General features: G+C 50.9%; 1 protein-coding gene across 6 annotated transcripts in view; it reads left to right on the forward strand.

Annotated features, from left to right (window-relative positions):
- TAOK3 (TAO kinase 3) overlaps positions 1-16,827 on the forward strand; it is a 120,811-nt gene that overhangs the window by 96,613 nt on the left and 7,371 nt on the right. For all 6 annotated transcript variants that reach the window (XR_010990209.1, XR_010990208.1, XM_068161763.1 and 3 more), the window contains 4 exons: positions 1,053-1,187; positions 10,797-11,033; positions 12,092-12,220; positions 13,188-13,391. Coding sequence is in view for 4 of the 6 variants with exons in the window: in XM_068161763.1 (XP_068017864.1) it covers positions 1,053-1,187; positions 10,797-11,033; positions 12,092-12,220; positions 13,188-13,391 (705 nt within the window). In the remaining 2 variants the exon portion in view is untranslated. The remainder of the gene's footprint in view (positions 1-1,052; positions 1,188-10,796; positions 11,034-12,091; positions 12,221-13,187; positions 13,392-16,827) is intronic.

Consider the following 16,827-nt stretch of genomic DNA (forward strand, 5'->3'; position numbering starts at 1 on the left):
TGGTTCGTTCTGCTCTGTTCTGTACACTACCTTTTGGCAGTCACCACTTCAAGTAGCAGGATTGGGGTGGCATTTATTTATGGGTTTTTTTTCCTCAGCAACTTTTCTTGCTAGGGGAGTGGGGGAGGTCTCTCCTCCAGAGCCTTGTTCCGGGGCGAAGCTGGCGGGCGGCGTTCGGCAGCGGCAGAACCGCGCCGCGCGAAGCCGTGCGGGCGAGCGCCGGAGCCATCCCTGCCGAAAGCTGGGAGCTGTGGCTTTAAAAGGGAGGAAAAGGGGGGAAAAAAAATAAAAAAATAATTAAAAAAAAATCCTTTGTGGGCTGTGGAGAGAAAGTGCTAGAACCAGGCAGGATCATGACTGGAAAGCAGGATCCCTGAATGGTCACGGAGGCTTTCCCGGTCCTCTCCTGCCTGCCGTGGTTTTAGCCAGGATGCTCGTCCTCCACGGCAGATAGCAAGCAGGAGACAAAGAAACCCTACCGAGGACCAAACCACTCAGCAAAGGGAATGAGGCAAAATGTTGCTCTGGTGTTAAAAGGGGACAGCACCTTCCTGGCTAGAGATGGAAATCACGTTTTCCGGGGGATTGCTGCTGGCTTGCGGTGCTTGAAGCCGACCTTCCCGAGGAGTCCGACCGCTCTGCATCGCGTTGTGCCGTTGAGGCTGGGTCTTTGTGGCACCTCTGTAACGCTGAAGGGTTAAAGACAAAACAAAAAAGGGGGAAGGGAAGAAAGGAGAGAGAGCGAGGAAAAAAAAAAACCCACACACACACAGAAAGAAAGAAAAGGAGAGGGGGGAAAAAAAAAGAGGAGAGAGAGAGAGAAGTGGAGCCAGGGATTCGAAAGGCATCCCGCTAGCGATCAGCTGACGCCGAACCCCAGCCTGCAATGTGTTGCTTATTCATTTTGTACGGTGGGAGCTGCCGGGGCTAGCAGCCAGCTGAACTATGCCTCTCCAACAGCGGCGCTTGTGCAGACAGAGGGCTGAGAGCCAGGCAGCCGCCGCGGGAAGAGCACAGCCGGACTTTCTCCTTCTTTTTATCCGTTTCTGCAGGATCATGTATTTATAAGGGATGAGGTGGGCCACAGGGATCGCAGGCCTGAGGTGCGGCCTACCCAGTCAGTGCAGAATCAGGCCCTCCACTACCGGAACCGAGAGCGCTTTGCCACAATCAAATCAGCATCTTTGGTAAGCGGCCACCCCACCCCACCTCCCCTCTTCCCACCTCGCCCTCCACCGAGGGCTCAGGGATTCCTGTCTGGGTTTGTGGGGGTTTGGTTGGTTGTGGGGTGATGTATTTTGGTGATTTATTTATTCCCCCCCCCCCCCTTTTAATATTCTCCCCCCCAACCCCTCCTAATTATTTTGTTGTTGTTGTTGTTGGCATAGCAACTGGGTATTGCACTGGAAGATATTTTAGCTCCCTGGGTGTGAGATCTCAAGCATTTATATATATATATATATATATCTTTATTTTGGGGGGTGGGGGGGAAGGTTGGACTAGATGGTCTCCAGAGGTCCCTTCCAACCCTTCTCATGAGGTCCCTTCCAACCCCTCTCATTCTGTGATTCTCCATCTCTCTGTATTTCCAGTCTCTGTGAGAGAAGCCACCTTGCAGGGTGAAGTTATTACCATCTCAGATTGCCCTCCCCCCCCCCTCCCCTTTTTTGTTTTCTTCCCCCCTCTCTTTATTTCCCCCCACCCCTCCTCACCACTGATCTTTTGTCAATCTATTTATTTGCCTGTGCATGAAGTGTGGATGTGTGCTCGTGGGAAATGTGCTGAAATGCCTTGGAGATGCAGCTGCAGACGGGGTTTGAAACAATAAGCTTGCTGCTTCCCAGCTGAGCTGCTGGCTGGGGTGGGTTTTTGGGGGGGTTTTGGGAGGGGGGGGGGATTTTTTTGGGTGTTGTGTGTGTGTGTGTGTGGTTTTTTTGGTGGGATTTTTTTTGTTGTTGGATTTTTTTTTCCTCCCCCCTCCATCCATCCATCCATCCATCCATTCATTCATTCATTCATTCATTTCCTTCGAGCAGCCCTGCCGTGGCTGCATCCTCCAGCTTGATCCCTAAGCGAGGGTTGCTGGGCTGCGATAACGGAGAGGGCTTACAGCGGGGGCTGTGGGCTTACAAAGAGGGAGGGGGAGGGGATGAATCCATCAAGATTTGTACTCTTGCAAATGTGATTGCCGTGGATGCCTTTGTAGTAGGGAAAGGGGTGTGTGCCGGAAGAGTTAGTTGCCGTGCCGCCTCCCCCACCGTGCATCCGCCCGGGCTGCGGTCGGCAGCAGCCCCTTTTGGAGGGAGAGGGCTGAAAAATGGCCTTTGGAAGCTGAAAGGAATGTCATCCACAATATTTCAGCTCGATGCTAGTAGAGGTCAGATGGATGGGGAGCGTTAGAAAGTCCCCACTGTTTGGCCATGGCACTTGCTCAGTGCTATGACATCATCTTGGACCAACCCCGAAATTACACCAGTGAGCCCTCCCCTTCTTGTTTTACCCTGCCTGAACGGTGGGGGTTCTTTCCCTCCTCTACCACCATTTCTTGATCCCCCCCGAATCCCTTCCCATTTCCACATGCACAAGGCTCTGTGTGTGTGTGTGTGTGTGTGACCAGAGTGGAAGGCAAAAGCAGCAGCAGTGCCAGCAGCCAGTGTTTTCTCTGTGTGCTTGTGGCAGCTGCTGCTGCTAGAATCTAAGAGGATGCTGTGGCATTCAGACTTCTGACCAGGTGGTTTCATGTGCTGACATTTGAGGGGAGCATCTGAGCAGGTGCACTTCTGGGTAGCCATACTATGAGTGCTTCTCAGGTCAGTGTCCCCTGCTCCCCCTTCCCTCCTTCCTCTCCCCTAGTTGGAAGAGTGACCTAGAAATGGGTGCATCAGAGGACTCCATGTAGCACACTTGCCACAGGCAGGCTCTCTGGTCTCCTGGAGACCCTCTGCCTTGTGCATTTTCCTCTTCTGTAGGGGGGTGTGTGTTCATGCACCCAGTGTAGTGCCAGCACTATTGCCTGCACTGAACAAATACAAGTAGGATCCAGTTAGGTTGGCTGGAGGGAAGAAATGATGAATGACTTGATCATACTCCAAACACAGACACAACTTGATAAATAGATCTGTGTTGAATATATTCATATTCTTCTACTCCCTGTGGAAGGCTTCTGCACTTTCTGTCCTCCTTCAGCAGCAGTCTGTAACTCCTGTCTTCCTGAATGTGTCAGCCCTGGGCTACTTGTTTGGTTTGGTGGACGCACTGCATGGCAAGGTCCCTTTAGGAGCTGATGAAGGGTGCTGGTATCAAGGTGTGGGCTGTGAGGTCTTCCCAGACCTCTGAGCTCAGTGGGAGACAGCTAATGTCCCAAGGTCACTCCTAAATCCCATGGCAGCCTCCTGGGGGGCTGGGACTGGCTACCTTAATTCCTTAGTCACTTGGATTTGCTGGATCTCTCTGCTTCAGTGACCACATGAGGGTACAGATTCAATTAGCAGTGGCTGGGAAAGCTGGCAGGCTTTTTGGAGAACTTCTCTCTTTTTGGTGTTCTGTGGGACATGCTGTGATGTGGAGCATGTCTGGACTCATGCCAGGTACACACTGGAGGTGAACATTTCCTGCCCAGCATCTCCTGGAGAAGAGGGAAGTCCCACTGCTAGCTCCCTGTGTTAGCCATCAGGCCTTTGGAAAAGCACATGGTACAGTGTGCCCTGCAAAAGCTTTCTTGTCCTATTCATAGGGACATGGATTCCCTTCCCAGTGTAGAGACAGGCTCCCAAAGCACCACTTTGGTACTAGAGGAGGTCTCACTGTGTCCTTAGGTTCCGAGGTGATGGGGGGAGAAGTTCCCCCAAATTGACAACAGAAGTCTCTTATCTCAGCTAAGCTTATGCTGGCCTTTCCCTTTAGCAATCTTCCATTCCCACCGCTTCATTTTCCAACATGGAAATCTAGGGGGGAGGAAGGCTTAAGTTGGAGCCTGTTTTACAGTCCATGAAGAGCAGCAGCAGCACAGGGGTTGGGTTGGCAGTGCCAAGGGGGCTGTCAGCACACACTTTTCTTTATCACCGTGCACCCTGTCACCAATCAGTGGCTGGGTGATGTCAAGTGGTGCTGCTCTTCTGGCCAAGGGAAAACTTCTCTTGTGCCTGCCCCCCTGTCTCCTGCAAGGAGGGCAAGGTCAGCCACATAGCTGATATCCTGAACACATCTGGATTTGACAGTGGGAAAGCAGAAATTCAGATTCCTTCCTTCTCTCTGTGTTAATTTGCTTTTCAGTGGTGTCTTGCAAAAGCCAATCCTGTGTGAATGGATGCTCAAGGCCCCCCCAGTGTTCCAAACTCACCCAACCAGCCTGCTTTGATGCTTCCTTGCATCGTTGCTGCTCACCAGCAGTTGGCTTCTCAGCAGCTGAGTGCCACTTCCTGGGCATAGAGGGGCTGCACCCAATAGAATAGAATGACTTGGGTTGGAAAGTGACCTTAAAGATGATCTAGTTCCAATCCTTCCTCCCTATGGGCAGGGACACCTCCTGTGGGCCTGAACCACAGTATTCAGGTTGAGAGCATCAGGTGGCTTGTGTTGCAGGGGCTCAGAAAATGGGAGTTCTGACCCCAAGTTCACTTAGGTGGGATGGTATCTGGGGGGTGTTGTGGCATTTGCTGATCACCACCCTTCAACCTCAGAGCAGGGCAGTGTTAGAGAGGAGGAGCGCTGGATCTGGGCCAGGGGCTGTGCATGCTTCTTCACAGCTGGTCCTGCTGGTGGAGCCCAGGATCTTGAGTCCTCAGGTTGTTTACCCATAAGTCAGGATCTGGCAAATGGGAGAAACCTGGCATTTCTCAAAGGGTGCTGCCAACTTGGAATCTGGATCTCTTCCCAGAACCAAGCTCCAGTGCTTTCTGTGAGTGCAGGGCTCACGGGAGAACTACAGAGACAACTTCACACTCTAGATGTCCCAGTGGTTTGAAGCATGGTTTCCCTGCCTTGTTGCTCTGCAAAAGCCTCACATGAACAAGAAGGAAACTGGACAGACTTCCAGATAAACCAGGGGAGTGGGCTGTCCCCAGAGGAGCAGGGAACACACCTTTGAGTGATGCTTTGGTGTTGCTCAGGTTGCAGGATAGGATGCACTAATGTGAGTAAGAAAGCTGAAGGAGCTTTGGTCATCATTCAGGCACCATCTTCAATAATCATTCTCTCCTGGCCCCTGTTTCTCTTTGGCCATTGTGTAGACCAATCTTGCCACCTCTTTTGATTATTTGATTGATTTATTAGGGGGTGGGGAGCAGGAGTTTCTTAGCTGTTGGGGTTGGGGTGGGTTTTTTTTGTTGGCTTGGTTTGATTTTTGCAAGAGACTCTTGTGGCACAGCAACCATCATTCACTTAGACCAGTGGTGGAAATCAGGCTGCATGTTTCTGCTCTGGCAGTGGAAGTTACCATCTGAAATGGAGACCAGGCACCTACCACATCTCCATGGTCTTTTGCAGGCTCTCTGATCCATGAATTAAAAAAACACAGGTAGAAAATCTGAGCCTTGAAGCTCAGGAAGCTGTTGTGTGAGGAGCAGAGGTTCTGCATGGTGATAAGACTACACCTCTCTCTACATCTGCAAGTGAAGGGTGTCTTTTAAGCATGTGCAGAGGTGCATTGATCTGTGTTTCTGGGTGTCTTTCATGCCTGACCCCTTAGCTCCCCAACTGCCTCCAGAGCTGCTTTTACAGCTTCCAAATGAAATGTTTAGTCCAAATTTCCTAGCAAGATCAGACAGTGTGGATTCTATTGAAGGCCTTGGCATTCCCTTTGAAATCCAAATGCCAGCAAAAGGATGATGTGATCTCATCCCAGCTCTGCACAGCCAAATGTCTGGGTAGGTGTAAGCAGGCTCCTCTGGATGTGGCCACTCCAGTGACACCAGGGTGGCCTGACTCCAAACCAGGAGTGTTTACAGCATGGCTGTTCCACTGCACCCTCTCCTGCTGAAGCAGTGTTTTATTTCAGGTGGCTGAGTTGCCCCTGATGGACTCATCCAGCTGCTGCCTTCACAGATCTTTGCTCTAAACAGACTGAACTTGTCCTTCCTCATCTCAAAGCTCTCCTCTTGCTGTGAGAGGCTGCTGGCAGCACCTTGCTCAGTACTCTGCCAAGTCCAGCAAGGGGGGAGCTCAGTGTTTTGCTCTCCAGAGGTGACAATAACTGTGCTTTAGGAAAGGGTTCAGTGTCTTGGTTAAATAGTGGGAGGAAAGGGAACTCTAAAGAGCTGCTGGTTTGGAGGAGGAGTTGGGAGCCCAACTTCCTTATGTCAAGCCAAAATCTTGGAGAAAGTTTGGGTTTTGTGGTAAGTGAACTGCCTGTAGGAGTAGGTTGGAAAAGACATCTCCCTTCTCAGTTCTGAGTGTGCCAGAGATGCAGAGAGATAAGGAGCTGAGAAAATGTCATACCTTGATAAAAGCTGTTCTGTTCTCTGTGAGCTTTCTGGCTCTGCTGATGACCTGCTTGATTATTGCATGCTGCAGATAGAGCTCCAGGAAACTGCAGCTTTCTGCTTTGAAGGAGCCTGACATTTTCTGGTTGTTTGGAGAAGGAACTTTTGCAGTGAGCAATTCAGTTGTCATCTCCTTTCCCATCATTAATCTCTGGGATTAAGTTTGTTGAAGTACTTTGTGAAGTTCCAAGTGCCTTTGTCTAAGAACAGCAGAAAGGTGCTCACTGGAACTTGCCCAAATTTTCTGCTGAAAATGGTTGCTCAAGCTCTTCATTCATTAGGGGCTTAGTCTTTAAACCCATAATCCTTTATTCATTCATGATTAGTCTGAGGTACTTCTCTGGTACTGAACTGATGTTAATTTCTTCCCATTTCATCCATGCCCCGAGATCACCATTTGGAGACCTTGTCTTTGAAGATGGAGTTCTGAAGAGTGTTGGCCTTGATTAGAGATTATGGTGATAAATTAGGTCTTTAGCATGGGCATGCTGAATGCAGCCATGAAATCTGTGAGAGGTCCACCAAGTCTGCTGTTCCCCTCCTCTCCTCCTCTTGAGCAATGAAATGCTCCTTTTTGTTTCCCTCTGACCCTTCAATGCCTCATCTTCTGCTGGGACTGGAAGGCTTTAGCAGCTACTCTTATGATTAGTAATTGCATCCTGTTCTTGGGGATAAACATCCCAGACTCAGTATGAAATCTTTCAAAGGTGGAATTCCTGTCAGGAGAGAGAGAGAGAGAAGCTGAGGGGGGGAGGGGGGAACAAAAAGGAAACAACCTGAAAAATGGAGTGTGCAGAGGAGCAGCTAATAATAATTAGTAATAATAATAACAGTTGTTGTTGTGATCATTTTTAGAAGGATAAAGGCTTAATGATTTTTGCTGTCAATAAACCAAGTGCACTTCCTGATGCTCACTAGGGATCAGCCCCAAAAGGGAGACTGGCAAAGTTGCAGCAGATTCTTAGATCCCCTTTCTTTCCCCCTTTTGCTCTTGCTGTTTGCTTTGTTCTGCCAACTCCTTGGAACGGAGTGTGCCGTGCAGAGCGTCCCCCAGCTCGCAGAAAGCCTGGGCCTCAAAAATAGCACAGCCGGGAAGATCTTGTACTGCTGCGTGGCGCTGGGGGAGCTGCCAGCCCCAGCCAGCCCCTGCCCGAGGCTGTGCTCTCCAGGCCTCCTCTAACCTAGGCAGCACCACGTGTGGAGTGCTGGGGCTTTGCCTGTCTCACCTGGCATCTCCCTCCTGTGGTTAACTTGGAGGACTTCTCAGAGCAGCTCTCCTTACCTGGAAGCTTCTGTCAAAGGTCTTAGAATCATAGAATCAGTAAGGTTGGAAATGACCTCAGAGATCATCAAGTCCAACCTGTCACCCAGCACCTCCTGACTAACTAAACCATGGCTCCAAGTGCCACATCCAATCCCTTTTTGAACAGCTCCAGGGATGGGGACTCCACCACCTCCCTGGGCAGCACATCCCAATGGCCAATTCCTCTTTCTTGTTCTTGCTGAACTTGAGCAAAGGTTCCACCAAATGCTTACCTTGTGCAGAGTCCTTTCTGTAGTTTCTCTGCTCATTCCTACAATCTCATGTGCCCCTGGGATCTCTCTCAGGTCTGTTTCATTACCTGCTCTACAGCATTTGAAGGCTGCTGAGGTGTAACTGTAGTCAGCTTCACACTGACAGCCAAAATTCCTTGTCCACAGAGGATGTGATGTAGGCATCGCCATTTACCTCACTACCATCACTTAGCATCACTGCCTCACATAGGTGATGTTTGATGTCACTACCCTGCTGAACCCACCCTCACCACATCCTGGTCATGCAGTCTGACACCAGCCAGGCTGGTACTTTGTTTTCTTTGCAATCAGATGTTTCCTTTTCCCTCTGGAGTTGTTTCTGGAAGGGATGGGGTGAAGGCAGAAGCTGTCCCCTTCAGCAGCTTCATCCTTTTGCGTCCTCTTTCTGTGCTGAGCCTCTGGCTGTCATTTACTTGTTGTTGTAAGTTGTTAGTAATCCGTTTCAAGGTGAACATTCTTCCTGACCTGTTCTTCCCACTCCTCCTGTGTGCTGGGAGTCATTTGAGCTGGGACAGGAGGCAGCATGCTGTCTGCCTCAGGTGACACATCAGTTGTGGTGAACCTTGCTTGTTGATTTTGGAGCTCTTACTTCCACCCTGCTTCCTAATGGCCACTAGTCCTGAAGCACAGGGCTGTAAGCCAGTGGGTTTGGTTTGCTGCTCCTCTTCTGTTGAATTTGAGCCTTCTCAGGTCCTTAGGTGCTTCCCATCCTGTGTCTGAACTTAATTTGAGAAATGGCCTTCAGCTGACAGTGGTAGTGTGGTGGCTGCCAGTTCTTTCTGCTGGCTGCTGTGGAGGAGTTATCAGGAAGGCTGGGCTCCTGCAGCCTGCAGCAAGGAGCTTCAGTGGTCACCTTCAACGGGCTGAGCTCTTGGCTTTGTGCTTGTTAAGTGTGAAAGGAGAGGTTCCCCTCAATCAGAGTCAGAGACTGCAGCTCTGAATGTGCACCAAGGGCCCCAGCCTTTGGCTCCAAGGACTGTCATAGGAAAAAGATCAGCAGATCTTCATGTGTGAAGTTCCTGGGGGGTGTTGAAATCAATCACTCAGCCCTGGGCACTTTTCTCCTTTCCAAATGGAAGCATTTCCATTATGCCTCTTCTTCTGACAGTTTTTTTTGGCACAACTTACTGGGGTTTTTGGGGGGTTGGGGTTTCTTTTTTCCTTCCTTTCACCTGGGTGCACTTGGGCATGAAAATGAATGTGGGACCTGCGAGTTTGTTGCAGCCGAGCGGGGTTTCGAATCTGCTCAGACCGTCTGATCAATCTTGTTAAGAGCACACAGTTCCAGAGCAGTGCTCCCTTGTTAGAAAACTTTCAGCTCTGGTAGGAGCTGAGCTCAGTCTGCCAGCCTCCTGCATCTTAAGGAGGAATTTATCTCCTGCTCGTTGCAGGAGATGAAAGGAGGGAACTGGAACTGTGGTGACTTGAGGAGGAAGGAAAGAATGGGTGGGTTGGGGAGGGAGGTTCTTAAAATGGATGCTGTCTTCTGAGTCCATCTCACCCTCAGGATTCCATGTAGCAGTATATAAAGGGTGTCTGCCAGGAGGATGGAGACACCCCATTTACAAGGAGTCCCATGGAAAGGACAGGGGGTGATGGCTGCAAGTTACTGCTGGGGAGATTCCCATTGGCTCCAGAAGGAAATGTTTCCCTGTGAGAACAGTCAGAGATTAGAGTCATCTCCCAAGGGAAGCAGTGGATTCCTCTACATTGGACAGTTTGAAGACTCAGCTTGACAGGGTGCTGGGGCATTTCACTTCAACTCCACCACCCCCTGGAAAGGTTGGACAAGATAATCCCTGGGGTCCCTTCCAGCCTGGCATTCTGGGATTTGAGTCCTGAAGAAGGTTGTCCAGCAGCCACCTTTGCATCCACGTCTCCTCTAGTGTATCCTGCAGCACTTAGTAAGCTGCTATTTATGTGTAACGTGGCACAGGGTGCTGTTACTGCACACCTACATGGAACCCTGTGGTGGGTTGAAGTGTGCCCCCAGCGTTAACTTGAAGCCAGACCCAACTCAGTTAGAAGCAAGTGAAGCTGTATTTACAAGCAAAAACTACACTCTACAGTGGAATGCAGTGAATATGAACAAGAATGTACAGGAGTGAGAGTATTATACAAAGATTTACAATTAGCAAACAGCAGGAAACCCCTCCCTGGTCAAAAGACCAGAGGAGTCTGTTCCACTGCCCCCCCAAATCCCCCTGTCCCAAGAGAGAGAAGGGAGTTGAGGGGAAGAGCAGTGGGTTAGACTTACCCCAGGGTCAGCCAGAAGCAGGTTATCTCCTGAGTGAAGCAATCACAGCCAAGATCAGAAGGGGAGAGAAAAGGAATGGGAATGTGAAGGATTGTTGTGCTCCAGCTTCTCTTGTCCCAGACACTTAGCCAGTGAATCTGTTTAGAGTAATCTTTTGTTCTCCTTTGTGCCCCCAGCAGTGATTTCTTTATGATTTTCTACTTTTCTGCTGGAAATCTGCAGCTAAATTGTAAAGGCATAGCCTAAAACTACCACAAACCCTCAGGGAGAGATGGGGGGAGGTCAACATCAGGAGAGGGAGACTTGAGAGCCTCATTGGTGGTACTGAGGAGCAGCACCCTCTGAGAGCTGGCGGAGCTGCCCCTGGAAGGTGGCCTCTAAGGGTGCAGCGAAGCAGGGCCTGGTTTGCAGGCAAGAAGTGAACAGGGGAGAGCTTGCCTGCAGAGAGGGCCATGAAGCACCTCTTGCCCTTGTCCTGCCATCAGGTTACAAGGCAGATCCATGAGCATGAGCAGGAGAACGAGTTGCGGGAACAGATGTCAGGATATAAGCGGATGCGGCGCCAGCACCAGAAGCAGCTGATCGCCCTGGAGAACAAGTTGAAGGCCGAGATGGACGAGCACCGCCTCAAGCTGCAGAAGGAGGTGGAGACACATGCCAACAACTCGTCCATTGAGCTGGAGAAGCTGGCCAAGAAGCAAGTGGCTGTGATAGAGAAAGAGGTGAGCAGGGCTGTAGGCTCCCCAGCTGTTTGTGACGATCGGAGGGAAGGAGGGAGGGAGAGGTGTGCAGCAGGTCTCTAAGGGATGGCTGTTGGAAGTACTGCTTCAACCACCTGCTCTTAACTACACTGGGTGCTACAAGCCAACCTGATGGAGCTCAAGGGAGGTGATTCTGTCCCTCTGCTCTTGTGAGACCCCACCTGGAATATTGCATCCAGCTCTGGAACCCCCAGCACAAGGACTTGGATGTGTTGGAGTGGGTCCTGAGGAGTCCACAAAGATGATCAAAGGGCTGAAGCACCTCTCCTGTGAGGTCAGGCTGGGTGTCTTCAGCCTGGAGAAGAGAAGGTTCCAGTGAGGACCTTTTAGTGTCCTTCCAGTACCTGAATGTGTCTACAAGAGAGCTGGGGAGGGACTGCTTATAAGGCCTGTGGTGACAGGACAAGAGGTAATGATGTTGAACCAGAGCAGGGTACAGGTAGATTGGCCATTAGGAAGAGACTCTTTACTCAGGAAGTGGTGAGACACTGGAATGTGTTGCCCAGAGAAGCTGTGGACATCTTCATGGCCTTTAAGCCCAGGTGGATGAGGGTTTGAGCAGCCTGGTCTGGTGGGAGGTGCCCTTGCTCATGGCCGGGGGGTTGGAACCAGATGATCTTCAAGGTCCCTTCCAACCGAAGCCATTCTGTGATCTGCATTGCTGATGGCTAAAAGAGACTGGCAAATTATGGAGACTTTGGAGGGAGCTTCTACCTCCTGGCTGAGGGAGTGACAAAGCTTGCTGCTTGCTCAGTCTAGTTCAGAATCAACATGTTGATCCATGTGGTCAGTGTAGAGGGGTTTTAGCCTCTGGGGTGGTTTTGGTGGAGAGGGTCAGGAAACTCTCAGATGCAGGTGGACATTATAGGGGTTTTACTGCAAGCAGCTTCCATGTGGCTGAATGCTCCTAGCACAGTGGTGGGGGAATGACAGACCAAGACATGCACAACAGAAGGCTGATTTGTGCTGTACCTGCTCCCTCACCCTTTGGGTTTGTTCTCTCTCTCTGTGCCTCACAGGCAAAGGCAGCTGCAGCAGATGAAAAGAAATTCCAGCAACAGATTTTGGCTCAGCAGAAGAAAGACCTGGCGACCTTTTTAGAAAGTCAGAAGAAACAATACAAGCTTTGCAAGGAGAAGATTAAAGAGGCAAGAAACCATCATTTTTTAAGGCTGAAGGGGTGTGGAGTGAGCATCAGCTAGGCTGTGGTTTTGATAAACTTGGGCCAGCCCAAGGGTTTAAAGGATACTGCTGGCTTGGAAGTGAATTTAGATTCCCAGCAAATAAACCAGGAGCAGCTGGCAGCATCTGTGAAGGTGCTGGAGGTGCCTTCTCCTCCTGCTCTGGAGCAGAATCTTTAGAGCCAAGGTTTGAGAGAACATGGGAACTTGACAGAGAATCCTTCTTCCTCTTTTTCCTCATGTGTGTTTTGGGGTGGTTGGGTTTGTCTTTTGTGGCTTAAGCTGTAACTAACCAGGGCAGCTTTTTTAGATGCCCTTTGACCAGAGGCTCTGTGAGCACTTCTGTGGATCTGAAAAGGGAATAACTTAGTACAGAGCTTAACCTGGCCCAAACAGCACAGAAGTGCTGTGTCCCCACCACATCACAAGAGCCTTTTGCTGTTAAAAATGCAGAGGTGAGAAAATGAATAGCAAGGAGCCCTCTGAGGTGTGATTTTATACTCTGAGGTGTGTGATTTGATAGAGAGTCAAGCATGAGCCCTTAGGGCCAAGCTTGACTCCTTTGTAGCAGAGGTGTGAGGCTGGGAAGGGAGCCAAGGGGTTTGACCCCATCTCTTTCCTGGCCAGCCAGAGCCTCCCCTGCAGAGGTGTGTTGGTGTCTTACCACTGCTGCTCTCTTTAGCCCCTGAGATGTTTGTGTTTGGCCACTTTTTCTTCCTCCCCTCGATGGGCTGCAGTTCAGCTCTAGAGGTGGAAGGGCTGGGCATGGCCAAGTGGCAGGTCTGGTTCTGCTGGTACCCCTCTGGTGGTGTAGCCAGGATTTTGGTGTCCTGTCACAAACTGAATGGCAGAGTAGCAGCAGGCAGTGAAGGTCCTCCCAGCCGTGTGCCACGGTGACGCTCAGGGCTCTCCTTCTGCCCCTCTGTGCATGCAGGAAATGAATGAGGACCACAGCACGCCCAAGAAAGAGAAGCAAGAAAGGATATCCAAGCATAAAGAGAACCTGCAGCACACACAGGCTGAAGAGGAGGCCCATCTTCTCAGCCAGCAGAGACTCTACTACGACAAAAACTGCCGCTTCTTCAAGAGGAAAACGATGATCAAGAGGCACGAGTTGGAGCAGCAGAACATTCGGGAAGTATGGCACCCTTCACTTCCTTCCCCCCAGCCCTGCTTTGCTTGGCTCAGCTCCCTGGCTGTCAGACAGTGTGCTGAGGGAGGTTACACCTGGTGTGCTCCTGGTTGCTGAACAGAACTGAGATAAGCGTAGGAAGGGGCCACAAAGGCGATCAGAGGGCTCGGAGCACCTCTCGTGGCTGGGAGAGTTGAGGCGTGTTCAGCCTGGAGAGGAGAAGGCTCCAGGAAGGCTGCATTTCAACACCTGAAGGGGGCCTCCAGGAAGGCTGGGGAGGGACTGTTCAGAAGGGCCTGTGGTGATAGGATGGGGGGCAGTGGTTTGAAATTGGAGCAGGGGAGATTTAGGTTGGACATCAGGAGGAAGTTCTGCACAGTGAGAGTGGTGAAATGCTGGAACAGGTTGCCCAGCAACGTGTTGAGGCCCCATCCCTGGAGCCATGCAAGGTCAGCCTTGATGTGGCCCTGGGCAGCCTGCTCTAGCTGGAGGTGTCCTTGCTGGCTGCAGGGACCTTGGGCAAGATGACCTTTGAGGGCCCCAAGCATTGCTGACTTGCAGGCAGAAATGCTGTGTAGGCCACCACTCTGGGTTGGGTTTGGGGTTGGGGAGAATAGAATGGAATAGAATAGAATAGAATCTTCACTTGAGATCCTGGGCATCAAATCTGGGGGGATCCTGCTGGGGTTTGTCACAGCACAGGGCAGTTTGTGCCATGCTGAGTGCCAGGGCCACTTGGTAGATGGCTCAAAGGGCATCACAGGAGTTCTAGTTGTTGGCTAAAGGAAACTTGCACAGCTGAACCATGTGTACTAAAGCAGCCATAACCTTCAAAGAACAGCAGGAAGGTGGCAGAATGAAATGCTTCCAGTGTAAGACATCCCAACAGTTCAGTCCCCTCCTGTCTGCATTCTGGGTGTCTGCAGATGCTCAGATGTAGCTTTCCCATGGGGCTCTGCCCAAATGAGAGCACAGGAAGGGCGATGGTTTGTCAAGGAGAAGCTGTTCCACAGCCTCCTTTTCCTCATTAGTTATCAGCCCCTTGTCTTGCAGGCTGCCTGCAGTCAAACAGCACTTTGGAGAAAGAATTATCACTTGTAGGATCTTCTGTGGTACTCACTGGAGTTCCTGAATTCTTCATGAATGTTATTTTTGGATAAAGACTCTGGAGCAGATGAGAAAGTGTTTTAGTGAAGGCTGAGAGTGAGTGCTCAGAAATGAATAATAATCAGGTACTTAGTCTGCTGCTCTCACTTTGTCTGGCATAGTTAACACTGTCCCTGCCTCAGAGCTTTGCAGCCCCTGACTTCAGAGGTGCCTGGGGCTGCTCAGCTGCTGCTTTTCTCAGGGTGTCCATCTTAATTTGGACACCCTGGGCACGAATGGCTGTGAAAAAGCAGATTTGGGCACCCTTACCACCTCAGCTCTGTGGGATGGGAACAGAATTCGGGTCCCTGGCAGGGTGTTCCAAGCAGGGAACCCCGCTCTGAGCTCCTGCAGTTGAGCTTGTAAGAGAGACCTCATTTCCAGAATGATCTCTTTATCTCCTGACAGGAACATCCCTGCTAACTAGACCAAATTGGCTGGATCAGGCACCTGAAGTCAATAACACTTCAGGAATCTTTTTCTTCTTCTCTTGATGTTTTAAGTAACCACAGAGGTGGTTCTTGTACATGAGGGAGTTGTTTGTGGGACGTGGAGTGCCTCTTGGTTGTTCACTCTGTGTCAACTGAAGTCAGGCATGGAAGGGGCAGGGGAGAGGCTGCCTGCCCCTGCCTGGGGTGCAGGCACAAGTGGGAAATGATTTCAGCACACCAGGAGCTCTAGCTTTTGGGTTTTGGCTGTCAGAGGGTGAGCTTTGCTTAAATGTAAAAACATCCTTATGGCAGAGAATGCAGAGGCAGGACCTGGCCCTGTGTCCTTCCCCATCCTCCTGGCTTAAACCTGTTGCAGCTGCAGCAGCCAAAGGGGCTGAGGTGCCTGCTTGCAGGGGCTGCTGTTGAGGATTCCAACAGGCAAGCAACACCTCAGAATGGTTAAACATTATGCTTCTGCTGCAGAAAATCCTTAAACTGAGCCAACACTGGGCCCTCCCCATGCTGGGCACTGTGTGCATGGTGCCAGGCAGCCCCTGCTGTGCCCATCTTGGTCTAGCATGAAGCACAGTGATGGGTTTGTAAAGCTGGGAGCTGAAACCAGCAGACCATCTGTGAAGGTCACCAGGTAGCAGCAAGGGGTACAGCTGTACTCACTGCTTGGCTGAGCTGGAGTCAGCTCCATGCTCCACAGGTGGTTGCTGATACCTTGAGACAGAAACATTAGCAGTAGTCAGGGAGAGAATCTGGCACTTTCCTCTTCCTTGGCTTGGAACTTGGGGGAGTTTTCCTGGGCTGCAGGTCACCACGTGCAGGACCTCTTCTGTGCAAGGTTGTGTGAGGCTTGGGCTGTCCCCTCATGTGCTGTGCCTGGGGTCCAAACCCACCTGCCCACACTGGTGGATTAAATTCTTTCCCATACCTGCTGTGGTGTGGTGGAGCTGCTCACCCCTGCTTTGGCCATTCCAGAGGGGTGACAGGGGAGAAGCCTCAGGTCCCAGTGCCTGGCAGAGGCTCAGGGTAACTTAAAACAAGGAAGAGCTGCCAGCTCTGCCCGTCAGTCAGCCCAGCTCGGAGCACCCCAGGGTGTATTTAGTAATAGAGACTGGAGTGAGTCCCAGCAGGGCTTGCGTGGGGCCCCAGTGCCACCTGCTGGACACTCCCTGAGTGATCCAGGAGCTGCCAGAGGAGCAGGCCCCAGGAGGATGGGGGGGATTGGATGGGATGGGCAGGAGGATGGATGGATGGGATTGGGGAGGATGGATGGATGAGATTGGATGGGAAGATAGATGGATTGGATGAATGTATGGATGGGACTGGATGGATGGGATTGGATGGGACTGGATGGATGGGATTGGATGGGACTGGATAGATTGGATGGGAGGATAGATAGGATTAGATAGATTGGATGGGATTGGGAGGATGGATGGATGGGATTGGATGGGAAGATGGATGGATTGGATGAATGGATGGATGGGATTGAATGGTTTGGATGGGATGGGATTAGATGGATTGGATGGGAGGATGAATGGGATTGGATGGGACTGGATAGATTGGATGGGAGGATGGATGGGATTAGATAGATTGGATGGGAGTGGGAGGATGGATGGATGGGATTGGATGGGAAGATGGATTGGATGAATGTATGTATGGGATTGGTTGGATGGGATTAGATGGATTGGATGGGAGGATGGATGGGATTGGATGGGACTGGATGGATTGGATGGGAGGATGGATGGGATTAGATAGATTGGATGGGATTGGGAGGATGGATGGATGGGATTGGATGGGAAGATGGATGGATTGGATGAATGGATGGATGGGATTGAATGGTTTGGATGGGATGG

Source organism: Melanerpes formicivorus, unplaced genomic scaffold, assembly GCF_026170545.1.
Source record: "Melanerpes formicivorus ecotype bairdi unplaced genomic scaffold, bMelFor1.0.p_v2 SCAF_60, whole genome shotgun sequence".
In the NCBI taxonomy this organism is placed as follows: Eukaryota; Metazoa; Chordata; class Aves; order Piciformes; family Picidae; genus Melanerpes; species Melanerpes formicivorus.